Below are 16134 nucleotides of genomic sequence, written 5' to 3'. Positions count from 1 at the left end.
GCCTGTGAAACACAAAGCTGAATTTCTTTTGCCTTGAAATTCTCTTTGGCCAACCCAGTGTTAAAGAATGAACCAAATCTTGGCCTTGGATTCCTTGGCCTCCTCTGAGAGCTCCATTTTTTAAAGTCCGCAAGATTAAAAAAAAAATCAGGTTGCCCAAAGGTCTTGAAGAGGCAGAGAACACTGGGTTTCAATCCTGTTTCATAGGTTTCCCACCTGGGTGACTTTGGGCGAGTCACCTGGGCAAGAGTTTCCTCCAAAGTCCCTTCCAGCCCTAGATCTGTGAATCCATGATCCTACAAGTTCACAACTAAACTTGAGTCTAATGATTGGGAAAGGAAATATCACATTCACAACTAAAGGCTTCTCACAAAGTCTTCCTTCAGACAAGTCAACTCTGAATGATGTTCATGTTTAAGCCTAAAGTTTTGTGAATTCTAAAGTAAAATGAGAACTGGGAACCCATGGATCATGATCATATGATTGCCCTCTTCTCTTATGGTCAACCTAATCATAGCCTCTCATTACCCATCTACCTGTGTAAGTTTTGGGAGGGAGGAGAGAGGAATGTCATTGGATCCCACATTCACAAGAGTTCTGCATGCTTAAGAGGGTCACCCTGTGCCTAGAGGGCTCAGATCAAACCTAGACAGAACTTTGGAGAAGCAAACTTTCTTGGTTACCAAGAGGAAGTTTGTAAAGAGGTCATGGACCTGACCATGCTAAAGATAAGGAATAATTTTGTCTCCTTCTGATGCCCTCAAGTCCTCTGTCTGTCTGCCTACCTGCCTCCATTGTATATATTTGGCTCTTGGAGTGACTTGAAAAAATTGGTATCTTGATGACTTTTTAACTCAGGCTTGGTTGACTGGCTTTTATCTGCCCCTTTATTCTCATTCTTTGGTTCCCTGATAACTCACTATTATTGGGCTTTTTTTAAAATTAAATTGAAATCTGGAACCAAAGCCAAGAAAATGGTTTTTCTGGAAGCTAAAATGCCCCTTGCTTCATAGCCCATGGGGAAGAAGTACAGAAGCAAGGCAAAACTTGCTATTTTTTTCCTCCAGCATGTAATGTCAGCCATCAAGATACAAATCACTTGTGTATTGTAGTAAACCCATGGCAGATTTTATTTTCCTTTTCAGTTTACATCAATAAAGCTTAACCAACCACACCTATTTTCTGGAAAAGGCATTTCATAGGAGCACATCAAAGGATAAGATCCAGTGAGTGGTAATGAATACTAGGCCTTAGAGTCCAGAAGACAAGTCACACCTCTGATATATATATATATATTGCCTGGATGACTCTGGGAAAGTTCCTTGACCTCTGAGCCACCTAGCAATTTGCTAAGACTATCAGCTGTAGTTAAGTTGTCAATCATTCTACATTGGTAGTGGGAGTATTTTTCACTCAAGGCCAGAGAATAAAGAGAAAAGGATAAATAAAAATGATTCACTACAATTATAAAATCATAGGTCTGGATATTAACCGCCCTTCCCCCCAAAATGATATCTGGAGCAAAAAGAAAACTTTGAGATAATTTAGGGCCCAATTCTTTTACAGATGAGGAGACTGGGGCCCAGAATGGTTAAGACTGCCCATGGGCCCAGAGCTAGTACATAACAGCTGAGATTCTAACCCATGTCTCCCAATTCCAAATTCAGAGCTATTTTCATTATGCTATATATTTATCCTATCTGTACTTTCCAAGCAGTAGAATGCTCTTAATAACATAGGGTTGGGGAACAAGACCAATTTATGCATTATAGACCAAGTTATTTCATGTTTTTACTGTGTAGCTTTGTCTTTCAAGATTTGTGTTCTGCTTATGAAAATGTGTGGGAAAAACACCGGGGATTTACCGTATTTCTCATAAATGCTAAGAGACACAATTGTTGAGTACATTCATTTTTTGCATAAAGGCATGCCCATAATTTGGATGAAATGGACCATAATTTACATAATAACATGGTAAAAGAATGTGAAGTCCTTTTGGAATGGACTGGTAGACACTCCTCCTTAGGACATAACGTCTCCTTCCTAGCTAGCAACAACTTTCGATTGTTGCAGTCAATGGACCATGAGAGCTCTGTACTCTGTCCTTTGAGAGGAGTCAGTGGGAATGGAAAAGCTGGTGTGCCATTCCCAAGGGAAAAGAATTCTCACCAATAAAGGAACAATGGGGGTTAGTCTCCTTGTTGCCTATAAGTGGATAGAAGTTTATCATAGAAGAGAATCCAGGGAAATAAATAACCCCTTAGCAGGTTTAACTGAAACAGAGTAAGGGAAAAGAAAGCATAAAGAAGGAAAATGAGTCAGCTTAACAACTGTGCTGATTGGCTAAATGTTACCTAATATTAATCACTGCCTACCCACATCCTCCGCACCTAGCCCAATTTCATTTTGTTTAGAGGGGGCCTCTATTGATAAGATGATAAGGAGGAAAAAGTAAGTTTTGAGAAATCTCATTTTGAGTCCTTTATTTTGATTAACATTTAAATTTTGGTACCTCTCTTCCACACTGGGTAAGTTGGTAGGATTACTAAGAAAAGATACAGTCACTGAATAACTTAAGTAAATATAACATATTGAAGAAAGGGCAACATGATGTCTGCAGGAATAAACGCAGGTAGAAAGTATACGGAAGGAGTGACTAGGTGGCACTGTTGAGCACCAGCCCCTGAGTCAAGAAGACTCTTCCTCCTGAGTTCAAATCTGGCCTCAGATACTTACTAGCTCTGTGATCCTGGGCAAGTCACTGAACCCTGTTTGCCTCAGTTTCCTCATCTGTAAAATGAGCTGGAGAAGGAAATAGCAACCACTCAGTATCTTTGCCAAGAAAACCCCAAATGGGGTGACAAGGAGTTGGGGTACAACTGAAAAATGATTCCACAACAAAATGTATACAGAAAGGGAAACTACAAAACTGTATTAAAAATGGAAACACTGGTTGGGGACTTGTTTTTTCATATATGGGGAACTTATTTAGAAACAAAAAAGCAAAGGCCACCAATATCCTCTTACCTCCTAAATCTGATGACTTTTTTTCTGAATTTTCCTTCTCCTTGACCCTTCTGCATCATTCAACGTCTCTTCCTTCTAGGTATTCTCTTCCCCCTTGGCTTCCAGAGGAAATTCTCTTCTGCTTCTTCTCTGGCCTGTTTGACAACACCTCTGTTTCCTTTACTGGGTCATTATCATCCTCATCCCCTCTACATATGGCTGTCCCCTAAGGCTCTGTCCTGAGCCTTCTCTTCTTCTCATCTGATCTCATGGATTCAGTTACCACTTATGCAAGGATGATTCAGTTCTTTATACTCAACCCTGATCTGTCCTCAGAATTCTACTCCATCATCTGATTGTTGGACATTTCTGGCTCTATATCCTTTTGGCACCTTTTGGCCTTTCACATCTTGGTTCTGACCTACCTTTCCAGACTTCTTTCATATATATTAGTCCCTTTCATGTACCATATGTTCCAGCCAAAATGATTTATTTGTGGTTCCCCAGACTCAACGTGATCTCTCTTTGGATCTCTCTTTTGCCCCAATCATACTCTTCCTGTTATTAAACTTACCTACATGTATGAAACATGTTCAAACTTTCTGAGGGCAAAAAGTCTATCTTTTCTTGTATTTCAAAACCTAGCAGAGTTGTTTGTAGGTCCTTCTCAAATGTTTTTGCAATTCAATTGAAAAAATAACTACTTCTCCAGACAGAAAAAAAGATGTAAAGAGCGAGGTCCTTATGAGAGTATTACTAGGACTATTTAAAATTTTTGCAGAAACCTTGGAAGGAGAACTGTGATGAAATCTGTGTTGGTAGAGGATACAAAGTTCTAAGTAGCAAGCAGGAGATCTAGAATAGTCACATTGTCCAAACATGTACTCTATCAGGAATATCTTCTGTAATTTCCCTAATAAGTGACAATTCAGAGACCTCCACTAATGCAAAACTTACTATCTCATAAGAAGCTTCTTCCACTGTGGGCACACTTTAATTGTGAGAAAGGTTTGCCTTGTGGGAGCCAAAACTTGCCTTTCTGTAATTTCCAACCATCACTCCTAGTACTCAAATTGGGAGCCACGTAAAACCAGTAGAATTACTCCTTCATATGATAGCCCTTATCAGTTTGAAGATTGCTATCATATCCCGCCTATTGCAGGGTAGACATTCTGTCTACCTTCACCTGGCCTTCATATGGCTTGGTTCTCAATAAAATAAATAAATCTTTAGCTAGTCTGATTAAAAAAGAAAGAGGAAAACCAAATTACCAGTATCAAAAATGGGAATGATAATAGTACCTCCAAAGTTGTTGTGAGGACTAAATGAAATAACATATATTTATGCTATTGTCGTTATGTATATACATTGTAAATTGCATACTTGCAAACCTTAAAGTGATATATAAATGCTAGCTATTAAAAACAAAAAAGAAATCATAATGGATTAATAAGAAATAAAGAAAATTATTAGCAACTATTTTGCCCAATTGTATGCCAATAGAGTTGACAATTTAAATAAAATGGATGAATGTCTACAAAAGTATAAAATACCCAGGCTAATAGAATAAGAAATTAAAATTTTAATAACCCATTCTCATAATGCTTGATTTTTGAGTGTCCTCATTAGTTTTATCTCCTTCCTTTAGACATGCTCTAGTTTGTCAATTTCCTTTTTGAAATGTGGCTCTTAGAACTGAATACAGCATTCCAAATATAGTCCAAACTAGGACAAAATACAGCAGAACTAGATATATCTTCCCCTTCCTCTGGACGTTAATTTAACCTAAATTTACTTTAGTTCTTTTGGCAACTACATCACATCCCTGACTCTCTGAAATCAACTAAAACTCCCATGAAATCAACTCACAGTATTCAGAGCTAGAAGAATACTTGAAGGTCTTTTTCACATAAACAGTTACTTAGTCCCATCTTTCTCATTCTGTCCCTATGCAATAAAATTTCCAAACCTACATAGAAGCATTTAAATTATTCTCCAAAAATCTTCATTTTAGACTCAGCCCATCCTTCTAGCCTATTGATATTTTGGATTCTGGTTGCTACAATTAATGTAGTAATTAAACCCTTCCTTGGTTGTATCATTTACAAGAGGCAGCTAGATTGAGGTTAGAGCACTGGCCTTGAAATCAGGAAGATCTGAGTTCAAATTCCACCTTACTTTTTATCCCTGGACGAATCCTAAACTCTCTCAGCCTCAGTTTCCTCATCTGTAAAACAGGTAATTATTTATAGCACCTACCCCAGATGTATTCATGAGGATCAAATGAGATAATATAAGTAAAGTGCTTTCAAAATTTAAAAGTTTGGTAGCTTCCCCAAGTCATTGATAAAAATAGAACAGGGTAAAGGAGTCCTCCTAAGGGCACTCCACTTGAAACCTCTCTTGAGGTTGACACGGATCCATTAAAGATCCAGTCATTTAACCAATTCAACAACAACCCTGAGAGGTAAGCTATTATTATCCCCATTTTACAGGTGAGGAAACTGAGGCATAAGATTTGTTATCTCTAAGATCATAGGATTTACATCTGGAAGAAGCTTTAAAGGTGATCTAATCTGAAAACCCTTATTTTATAGATGAGGAAACTAAGACACAGAGGAGGAAAAAAGATTTGACCAAGGTCATATAGGCAGTAAAGTAATGGAGGCAGATTTTGAACTCAGGTTCTCTGACTCCAAATCACTTGCTTTTTCTCCTCATGACCTACATAATTTCTTAGAATAATTGAGTGTAAAGAAAACTTGTGCACTATAATGGGGAACATGAGACAGAAAGTATTTAGTTTCTGGCAGTATTCTAGTATTCTAATCAAATTCCTGGCTCTTTCAGAAGGCATAAAGTAACGCATCTCAGACAAACAGATCTTTGTGCCCTCTTTCCTCCACATCTCTCTTTTCAGACAAAGCTACCAGTGACATTGTCTTCCTGGGCATTTCACCTCTGCATTCAGTAGCTCATTCTAGACCCCACTTAAAGACGTAGGGAATTCAAAGTGAATAGACTCTGATCACAAAAGAATTTGACACTGAAAGAAGAGGCAGTCAGGTAACAGGAACTAAGAACACGCACAGTAGTCACATGTTAGGTGTCAAGTGTGTGAAAGGAAATCAGAGGAAGTGAGAAATGTTACACTCTCCATTTAAGAAAAAAGTCCCAATTCCTTTTTTGCTGCTTCTTTTTGATCTGCCATTCCCTGTCCTTCCTATGCTCCCCACTGTTGCTATAGTTTGCTACAAGATGACTTTGGAGCAAATCTTCCTAGAAAGTAAAACCTACCTTCCGATGGGAATGGATGAAAACATGTAATTTGTGAAGTCTGTATTGTTTCCCTAATTGACTGAAATTCTCAGTAAATTATCAGGCTTGATTCATCACCCTCCCCCCCCCCACATTAGGACTGAACAAATTCATATAGATGGTGAGTTGATGCTGAGGAAGGGGAAAGAAAATACCATCCTGCCACTGTACGTGGGCAGAATCATATCTAGCAATTTTGGCTCCTGGGGTAAGTGGGAGAGTGGGAAAATACTAAAAGTCTACTTCTGGGAGAACCACTGGGAAGGAGAAAGGGGAGGGCCAGACAGTGGAGGAGATCACCTGGTGCAGGGGTGGGGAGCTTGAGGCCATGAGGCCACATGTGTCCCTCTAGGTCCTCAAGTATAGCCCTATGACTGAATAGTAACTTCACAGAACAATTAAGTTTGAATTTGGTCAAAGGGCTGAATTTGTAGACTTAGAGGGCCACACATGGCCTCAAGGTCACAGGTTCCCCACCCCTGAGCGTGCATGCAAACAAGAGCAAGAGAAAAGTAGAATCCCATATCATAGAGGTATTGTGTTTGTTTTTTCCTTTGTCTTTCTCTAGTTTGAGTATTAGGACCATCTATTTGGTGCTAGGTTAGAAAAATAGAAGACTAGATTGGTAGAATTTTCCAGGTAAAGAAGAGTCGTAATTGAATTCAATAACCCAGTGTTTGTAAACCCCAAAATAATTACTTACGATGTGTGTGTGTGTGTGTGTTTGCGTGGATGGAATACTTTGTCTACACAAGAACTCCTGGTAAATCAGTTTGGCAAAAATCAGGTTCATGTTAGCATTTTATATCACTATCACTATCATCATCATCATCATCATCATCATCATAGTGGTCATATAGATGTAGCCCTATAAGATTTGCAAAATATATATGTTATTTCATTTGATCCTTACAACAGGTGGGTGCTATTATTACTCCCATTTTACAGATAAAAAAACTGAAGCTGAGTGATTTTAAATGACCTGCTCAGAGTCACACAGCTACTAAGTATCTAAGGCAAGATTTGAACTCATGTCTTCTTGTCTTCTTCAAATCCAGCATTCTATCCTCTGTGCTATTCTCTCTCTCTCTTCTCTCTCTCTCTTCTCTCTCTCTCTCTCTCTCTCCATACATATGCATATATGTACATACATATACACATGCACATATACTTTTCTACATATACAACAATAATCTCAAAATGGACATACAACCTAAATAGTAAAGGCCACACCATAGAAAAAAAATTAGAAGAGATCAATATAACAGATATAACTGGGGAAGAAATTTTATCCAAACAAGTGATACAGGTGAACACCAAAGACAAAAACAGATCAGTTTGACTACATGAAATTGAAAGGTTTTGTATGAACAAAATCAATGCAGCTAGAATAACAAGGGAAGTCACCAATTGAGGGGTGAATCTTTGCATCAGATATCTTTTATAAGAGTCTAATGTCCAAAATAGGCATGGAATGAACACAAATATGTAAAACCAAGAGCTATTCCCAATGGACAAGTGACCAAAGAATATGAACAAACTTCTCAAAAGAAGAATCACACAAGCTATTAACAACCGTATGAAAAATTGTCCAAATCACTAATAACAAGAGTAAGACAGACCAAAAGCAATTTTGCACATATGGCAAATTAATAAAGATGACAAAAGATGAAAGCAGCCATTGTTAGAGAAGCCATAAGAAGACATTAATACTCGGTTGGTGAAACTGTGATTTGGTCCAACCATTCTGGAAGATATTTTAGAATCATTCTGAGAAAAAGTAACTATTAATACCTTTTGATTCAGAGATTGCTAGGGATATACCCCAAGTTGGTCAAAGGTATAAATAAAGGTCTTACATAATCCCCCAAAATACTCAAAGAAGTACTTTTGTGGTAGCAAAGAAGTGGAAGCAAAATGATTACCCATTCATTTGGGAATGGCTAACTAAACCGTATTATAGGAATATGTTAATTCTAGCAGCTTCTTGGCTTGTCCTTCATAATCTGTCTTATCTACAGTCACATCCATGCCAGGTAAGTATAAGATTGGAGCAATAACATTACTATGCCTTTAAGAAATTATCTTTAGAGAAGCATACAGAGACTTAGATGAAATGATGCAGAGTGAAGTATGCAGAATTAATCAGTCAACAAGTGTTTGTTAAGCACTTACTATGTGTCTGGCACTGTACTACATGCTAAGAATACAAGTACAAAAAAAAACATTCCTGTATTCATTTAGCTTACATTCTGATGGGGAAAACCATACATGTAGCATGTCTAAAGTAGGTAAGTGCAATGTAATTGGGGAAGAAGACTGACCATTGGGGAGAATCAGAAAAGACTTCATGCAGAAGATAGTGTCTCTTAAAGGAAGTGAGGGACTCTTTGAGGCGGAAGTAAGAGGGAAGTTAATTCCAGATAGTCACAGTCAAGGCAAAAAATGTGGAGACAGGAAATGAGGTGTAAGTGGGGAAGAACAAAGAAAAGACTGGTTTGATGTGATCACAGAGTACTAGGAGTAAAGTCTATGGAGATTAGAAGGATAGGTTTCCAGGCCTAGGCAACCAGGTTGTATAGGGTTTTAAAAACTAAATTGAGGCATTTATATTTTGTCTTAGAGTCAATAGGAAGTGCCTAGAGTTGATTGAGTAGGAGAGTCACTTGGTCAGATCTGTGCTTAAGAAAAGTTACTTTGGTAGCATTATGTAGGATGGGCTGGAGTGAGAGAAACTTACAAAAGGAAGAATAAATTAGAAAGTTGTTGTAATAGTTCAGGTGAGAAGTGTTGAGGGACTAAACTAAGATGGTAGTTGTGTAAGTAGACAGAAAAATTAAGATGTAGTAATTATTGTGAAGGAAAAAATGGTAAGATTAAGCATTTGATTGGATATCCAGAGTGAGGGTGAATGAGGGATTAAAGATAATGCCAAGATTGTTGACCTAAGACACTGAAAGGATGGTGGTGCTTTTGACAGAAATCAGGAAGTTTGAAAGAAGGAAGGGTTTAGGCATTCTGAGTTTAAGACCTTGGGCTTCAAATGTCCAGTAGGCATTTAGCAACCTGAAACTAAAGCCCAGGAGAGAGGAAAATAATGCAATTATCCCTTCCACATCATGACTTTCCCCATCACGGTTTTGATAAGTCATGGGTCAGCATAAGAATTTTTCGGGAGTTTTGCAGAAGCAGCAGATGACACGCAAAGACTGGCAGATGACACAGAGCCTATGACCAAATACTTAACCCAAAGTTTACAATAAGATACTGTAAACACCCCATAAAAGAAAAAGAAAAAATTCAGATTTCTTTGGTACAAAGGGAGGGCCAAGAAATCTTATGCAGATTTTCCAGATCTTAGGGGCTGCACTCCACCCCAGTAATGTAGAAGGGATAACTGTATATACAATGATTATGACAATGTAAATGAAAAGGAAAAAAAACTGCAACTGGGTTCTGTATAGTTAATAATGACCAAGCTTGTCCTAAGAGAATAATTAAGAAAATATACCTGCTTTCTCTCTTTGCAGAGCTGGGGAATTATTGGTGTGGACTACCTAATAGACTGTCAGATACCCTTTGATGTGTTGGTTAGTTTTGCTAATGCTTTCAATCACCTACCCACCCATTTTTATTCTTTGTTATAAAAGATGGCTCACTGATTAGGGAAGAAGGGATATATTCAGAAAGGAAGGTGTTATAAAAACAAAAATTATGAGTATAAAAGTTATAAAGTTTAAAAAAAAACTTGGCTGAATACATGAAGGTAGACATGTAGCCAGATGTGGAAAAAGCAGATGTTAATGCTTTGGGAATTAGGTTATATTTTTCACTTGCTTCAGTGTATCTTGCCACATTGCTTACAACCACTGCTTGCCTTTGTAGTATATTCTTCCTGACAACAGTATTAACTTGCAGGGCTTCAGACTGCTTCCTGCCTTCTGCCTTGCTTCTGGATTTGGTTTTCACAGTAAACTTTGGCTTGACTTCATATGGTCTCTGATTTACTCTCTTGTATCTCAAGTTGGACCATACCTTTTTCCTCTGAAATTTCTATGGAGTCCTGATGATTGCCCTTAATCACCAACATCTTTGAGGGCAGAAATTGAACACCCCTTCCCTTGCCTTTGTGTCTCTTTAAAACAATGACAGTTATTATGATTAGAAAGTTATTATGATATAATAAACTTTCTTCCACCTTCCTTTCCATTTATTCAACCCTAAATACTCAAGGAGATAGGTGGGTTAGCAGCCAACTTTTCTTCCAGGAAAAATCGACAAAAGGTATACAATAGAGGCAAGTTAGAGAAAAAAATGAATCTAAGAGTATGGGTTGATAAAATCCAAAGTTACAAAATATATCATGGAAAAAGTTATTCTTCTCTTTACAAAAGATTCTTATTAGTGACCAGCTCTCCAAATGCATTTACAAATTCTTTAAACCTATATTTCATATATGTCATATAAAGTGAGCTAGACTTTTACATAGAAATTGTGCCCTACTTCAAATTGATCTCACAGTGAAAATTTATATTCTGAGCTTTTAGCATGAGTGGTATCTCTGTATGCTTTATTGTATTCAGTAATCTGATTTAAATATTTATTTTTGCAGGTCAGACACTAAGGAAATAGTGTAAGAGTTCCAAACATGGGTAGAGTAATATCATTTCATACCTGGGCCACTGAAGCTATCAAGAGAAGATGTCTGACATAATTTTGAGAAGAGGCATCATTTTCTTGTGGTGTTCATGTGATCTTGCCCTGTTAATTTGCTACTTTAATCAATAATACCAACCTCTCATTTTACCAGAGCTTAAAATTGACACATTGGATTTGTGTTTCACTGATTTTGAATTCTAATGTCTCAGAATTCAAGGAGCAAGAAACTCTCAAGATGTCTGGTTGCATTGCCTAAATTTTATCTTGTGGTAAGCAGTTACTGGGTCAAAAGTAGGAACTCAATAAATGCTCAGTTTGCTAATCTAAATTTATTAAAGGGCAGCTAGATGTCAGACCTGGAGTCAGGAAGACTCAACTTCCTGAGTTCAAATCTGGCCTCAGATACTTACTAGCTGTGTGACTCTGGGCAAGATCACTTAACCCTATTTGCCTCAGTTTCCCCATCTGTAAAATGAGCTGGTGAAGGAAATGGCAAACCACTTTAGTATCTTTGCCAAGAAAACCTGAAGTGGGGTCACAAAGAGTAGAACACGACTGAAGAACAATGAAAAGTTTAGTAAGTTCATTAAAAAATTCAGTTCTCTTTGTAACTCAAAATCTTGTGGAAATGAATGTTGAAAACGAAAATAAATTTTAAAATACTTTGCTGTGTTCCAGTAAAAAAAAAAAACCAGTTCTGCTGTGCAGCATGACAAGAGTGTATAGAGAGCTGGCACTGGAGACAGGAAGAACCGAGTCCAGGGGTTGCATCTGATGATAGATTTAGGACTCAATCCACTCATTTTACTTATTGATGAGGATACTGAAACACAGATTAATGACTTGCCCGTGGTAACACAGCTAGTAAGTATGTGAGGTAGGATTTGAACTCAAGTCTTCCTACCATCAAGCTCAGCACTCCAGTCACTTTGCCACATGGTGACTCTTGGTACTATAAATAGGGAGAGCAGTTGCTAGTCTTCGGTGTTAGGGGGAATTTCCTTCCTAGAAATTCCCATTACTCAGAAAATCACAGATCCCAGCAAAAAACTAAATGTACCAGTTTTACAGATTTTTTCATTGTAATCTTGGGTACACATGCTCACTACTGTGTCTTGGAAGGAAGCAGAGTTTCCTAAGAATCATACCGACCTCACAAGACAATGGACAGGGTTTCCTGTCTGGGTGAGCACCTTTGTTTTCACTGAAGTTTCTCTCTCTTCTTGGCTTACAGGCAAGGTACACAGGCCTCATTTTCTACCATGAAGGCTGGCCCCTGTGCATCCATGAAAAGGTGGTGGTACAGCTAGCATCCCTCCACAAAGTACGGCTCAAGCCAGGAGATTTCTACCTGCAAGTTGTCGCAGGGGGGAAGCAATCTGCCAAATTGGTTCTGAAATGCCTCGCCCAACATGGACAAGGAATGGAAGAAGTCACCGTACCTGAAACCATGTATGGATGCATCTTCACGGCGGAGTTTTTGGAAAATGTGAACTGTGAGAGGACCAGCTTCCCCTTGCAAAGCTGCTTGCTGACCACAGGCACAGTGGTCTATCGCACCCCATGGAGCAACATTATGAACCCCATCTTTGTCCCTACGTCTGAAACCATCCTTCATAATTATTCAGGCAGCCCAGGGCTCAACCCATTGAGTTGCCATAATCTGGATTCCCAGTCACCCACGCAAACCATGGAGAGCAACCATTCTCGAGGTAGCTCTACTTCCATTGACACTGGCTGCACGGTCATGGAGGCCTCGCTGTCTTGCAGCCGTGGAAGCTCGGGGAGTGACCTATCCAGCCCACTCCATTCCCCTGAATGTAGAACTGAATTAGAAAGCCCCAGAACCCCTACTGGAGATTGTGAAGGAGAGTATGTAAACCTTGCTGTATTTGCCCATGAGTGTCCTAGCCTTTCAGAGAGGGGCCTTTCAGAACGCCCTGCGATGTGTGAGGAGACAGATAGAGCACTCCATGTTGAGGAATTATCTGACACAGTGGAAGAGAAGAAGACTGGCCTAAGAAATATTACTTTCAGCACAGACTTGAGCAGTCCTTGTGCTAGGCGGCGGCCACTAAGGGATTCTGCCTATTTTGAGACTAGACGTCTATTTCGAAAATCATACATGGAAGCCTTACAAAACCCAATGCACCTTGGCTCCAGCTCAGAGGAGTCAATAACAGAGGAGATCTCAGACCAAATCATTCATTCACCTAAAATGAATGATGAGCAAACAGCAGATGTCAGGGCTGCTGCTAAACCAACTCAGAAGGAAAGTTATTTTTCTGAGAGACTTCTCTCTAAGGAAGAAGTAAGAGGAAACATGAGTCCTAAGTCCTGTTCCCAGCCATCAGAAAAGCAGCTTGGATCTGTTGGATCTTCTTTAGTATCTGGAAAGAGGGCTAGTCCCAGGAGGTCTCAATCCTTGGATCGATCCCACAAAAGTTCCCAGGATAAAGGCCATGACCCCCGTCGTTCCTCAGATGATTCATCGAATGTAGATCCTAAAAAGCTCTTAAATGGACAAGCTTTAAGCCCTGAAAAATTGGACCGCAACAACCACTTCTGCATCACTGATAAAAGTCACAAATGCACCAAAGAAGATGAAGGTAATGGGGGTGGATGAGAGAGAGAGAGAGAGAGAGAGAGAGAGAGAGAGAGAGAGAGAGAGAGAGAGAGAGATTATTTTACAATCAACTTTTTTAAAAAATCTAAGGTCCGTATATAAATTTTGACTCATTCACTTAAACTCTTAGCCTATTTATTCAACTTTCTGAGTAGACCTTTGAGATGTCAATGTTGTTTGTACACTCACTCCTTTCACAGACTACAAATCAGTTTGACAGTTCTCTTTGCAATCAGGTAAATTATTGTTCTGGATCCTCCCTTATTCACACCAAATACATATATACACTCACAGACTTGGGCACAACACATGTATAGCAAGGATATCCAAGACAAAAAATCTCAGTGGGATAAATGTTCTCTTAGCCTCTTCCAGAAGTCTGGGAATCGCTTGTCTTTTTTTCCCCTACAGTTCTGTATATGATGTTGATGGAGTTTTCAGGGCAGGAAACAGAAACAAGATACGGCAATATGTTGAACTAACTCCATTTCCCTTTAGATAAAAGGGGAGTAATGCTTTGGAAACAACCTCAGTACGGACTTCGTAAAGATCAGAGTTATTGCTTGGTGAGCAGCATTCTGATGATGAGTCTTTCCAAACTTTAGCTAGCCAGGTGCTCAAATGATAGTCACACAGGACTCTGAAGTGACTCTGGCCCTTCTAAATAGTAGAATTGTACCCATTTAAAAGCAATCAATAAACATTCATTAAGCATCTACTATGTATGTCCCAGGCATGATAGTAAGGAGCTAGAATAGGTTATAGCACATATTCTAGGGGTTATGATTAAAGTTTTTCATTACTGAATTCTTCATCTCAATTGATAACTTTAAATGCAATGCTTAGGAGCATTATAATAAGTCCAAATAAAGCATCTGCTTCTTGGGTCTTAAGTTATATTTTTCAGTTTGTTGCTGCTGTTGCTGACCTGTGATTTTTAGGGCAAAGTGCATTTTTTTCCTTATGGCACAACAAAAATGAATACCTGGATTAGAAAATTTGTTGATTAGAATTCTGTTTGCACTTCTATTATCGATGGTAAACGGTTGTCAGCTTAAGACCTTATGCCTTCATTGCAAACGCTAATATGAAAAATATTGTCTGAACCTTGTGAAATGTCTCTAGAATGAAACTCAAAAGTATTCCCATTCACTAACAGTGGGAAGAGCTCCGGATCTAGAATCAGAAAGCCTGGGTTCAAATACTGCCTCTGATACTTACAACCCCTGTGACCTTGGACAAGCCACTTATGTGACTCAGTCTCGTCATCTGTAATATGAGGTTTGGCCTTTGCAGTCCCTTCTAGCTCTAAAACTATGATTCTGTGATCCTATAAAAATAACATAGACTGCACCTCTCTGGCCTCAGTTTCTTCATTTGTAAAATGAGAGAGTTGGATGGGATGATCTCCAGGATCCCACACAGATTTTGCAAGCCTCTAGACCTAGTAAAGAGAGAAGAAATAAATGACTGGCATTTCCAAAAGAAAGTGTAAATGAGATCTTTTTTAAGTAAAGAATTTGATCGTTGGACTCCTTGTGCTGTACGTTGGCTTGATATGGGTAAGGAATGAGAAGGCCTCAAGCGATGGTGTTTGCCAGTAGTCATAGGCACAGAATTTTCTCAAAGAATCTGTTATCATGGGTAATGTTAGAATTAGAGGAATTCCACTTAATTCTTTTTTTTCTCCTCAAGTAACTGTAGAATATATATTTATTGCTAGGATACTCAAGCTAATTCAGGAAATAGACACTAGATTTAGTCCATAGTATCTCTACATAATTACTCATGTCCCATTTCCTGCCCTTGAGGGCTTTTGGAACCTTGGATGCCCAAGGCATAGATCCCTCAGCATCCAAGTCTGGCTGGTCACTTTATTCTAACATTGAGAGGAGTTTACTTCTGAAGCAAAGGCTTTTTTATGAGGCTTTCCTGCTTCTCATTTGTTATGATAGCAAGAAAGGGCCACCATGATTGCTGAATATCAGAGATTCTTACCCTTTTTTATGTCTTGGACTCCTTTGACCATTTGAGGAAACCTATGGACCCCTTCTCAGAATAATATTTTTAATGTGTAAAATAAAGTGCATAAGATTGCATTTATATCTAAATACAGTTATCAAAATATTTTTTAAGTTCATAGACTCCATGTTAAAAATCCCTGCAATATATTAAAAAAATTTCTATCATTCCCCCATGAACATATCAAGGTAATTTAACTCCTTCTAAATAGAAAATAATCAAAAGAGCTCTGAAAAGGGAATTTCCAATTCTGCATGGTTTTAATATCTGCCGGGCTAGCAATATTCTCCTGTGCCATTATCATTAAGTCAGTGGTAGAAAAGGATAACCAACTAAAAATGAGGACTACGTATACAAGCCTGTTAGAACCTGTTAAGAGAAATGAAATTATTGATTTGACTCACTTGCCTTGGGTGTGTAAGGGTTGAGCTAAATGGTTGACTATGCCAATAAATCCATTACTTAAGGGTTTAATCCTTTTACCTCAGTCTGCTGTTCATCTT

The 16134-nt window shown here is 38.6% G+C and overlaps 1 protein-coding gene across 1 annotated transcript in view; it reads left to right on the top strand.

Moving 5' to 3' along the window:
* The window catches only part of PLEKHG4B (pleckstrin homology and RhoGEF domain containing G4B), a 210244-nt gene that overhangs the window by 89991 nt on the left and 104119 nt on the right, over window positions 1-16134 (top strand). The window contains exon 3 of the mRNA XM_036765907.1: window positions 12218-13592. Within this exon, the coding sequence (XP_036621802.1) occupies window positions 12218-13592 (1375 nt within the window). The remainder of the gene's footprint in view (window positions 1-12217; window positions 13593-16134) is intronic.

Source organism: Trichosurus vulpecula, chromosome 1 (assembly GCF_011100635.1).
Source record: "Trichosurus vulpecula isolate mTriVul1 chromosome 1, mTriVul1.pri, whole genome shotgun sequence".
NCBI classification, from domain to species: domain Eukaryota; kingdom Metazoa; phylum Chordata; class Mammalia; order Diprotodontia; family Phalangeridae; genus Trichosurus; species Trichosurus vulpecula.
Note: the sequence above shows the minus strand (reverse complement) of the source record. Positions and strands in the feature narration are given on the sequence as shown.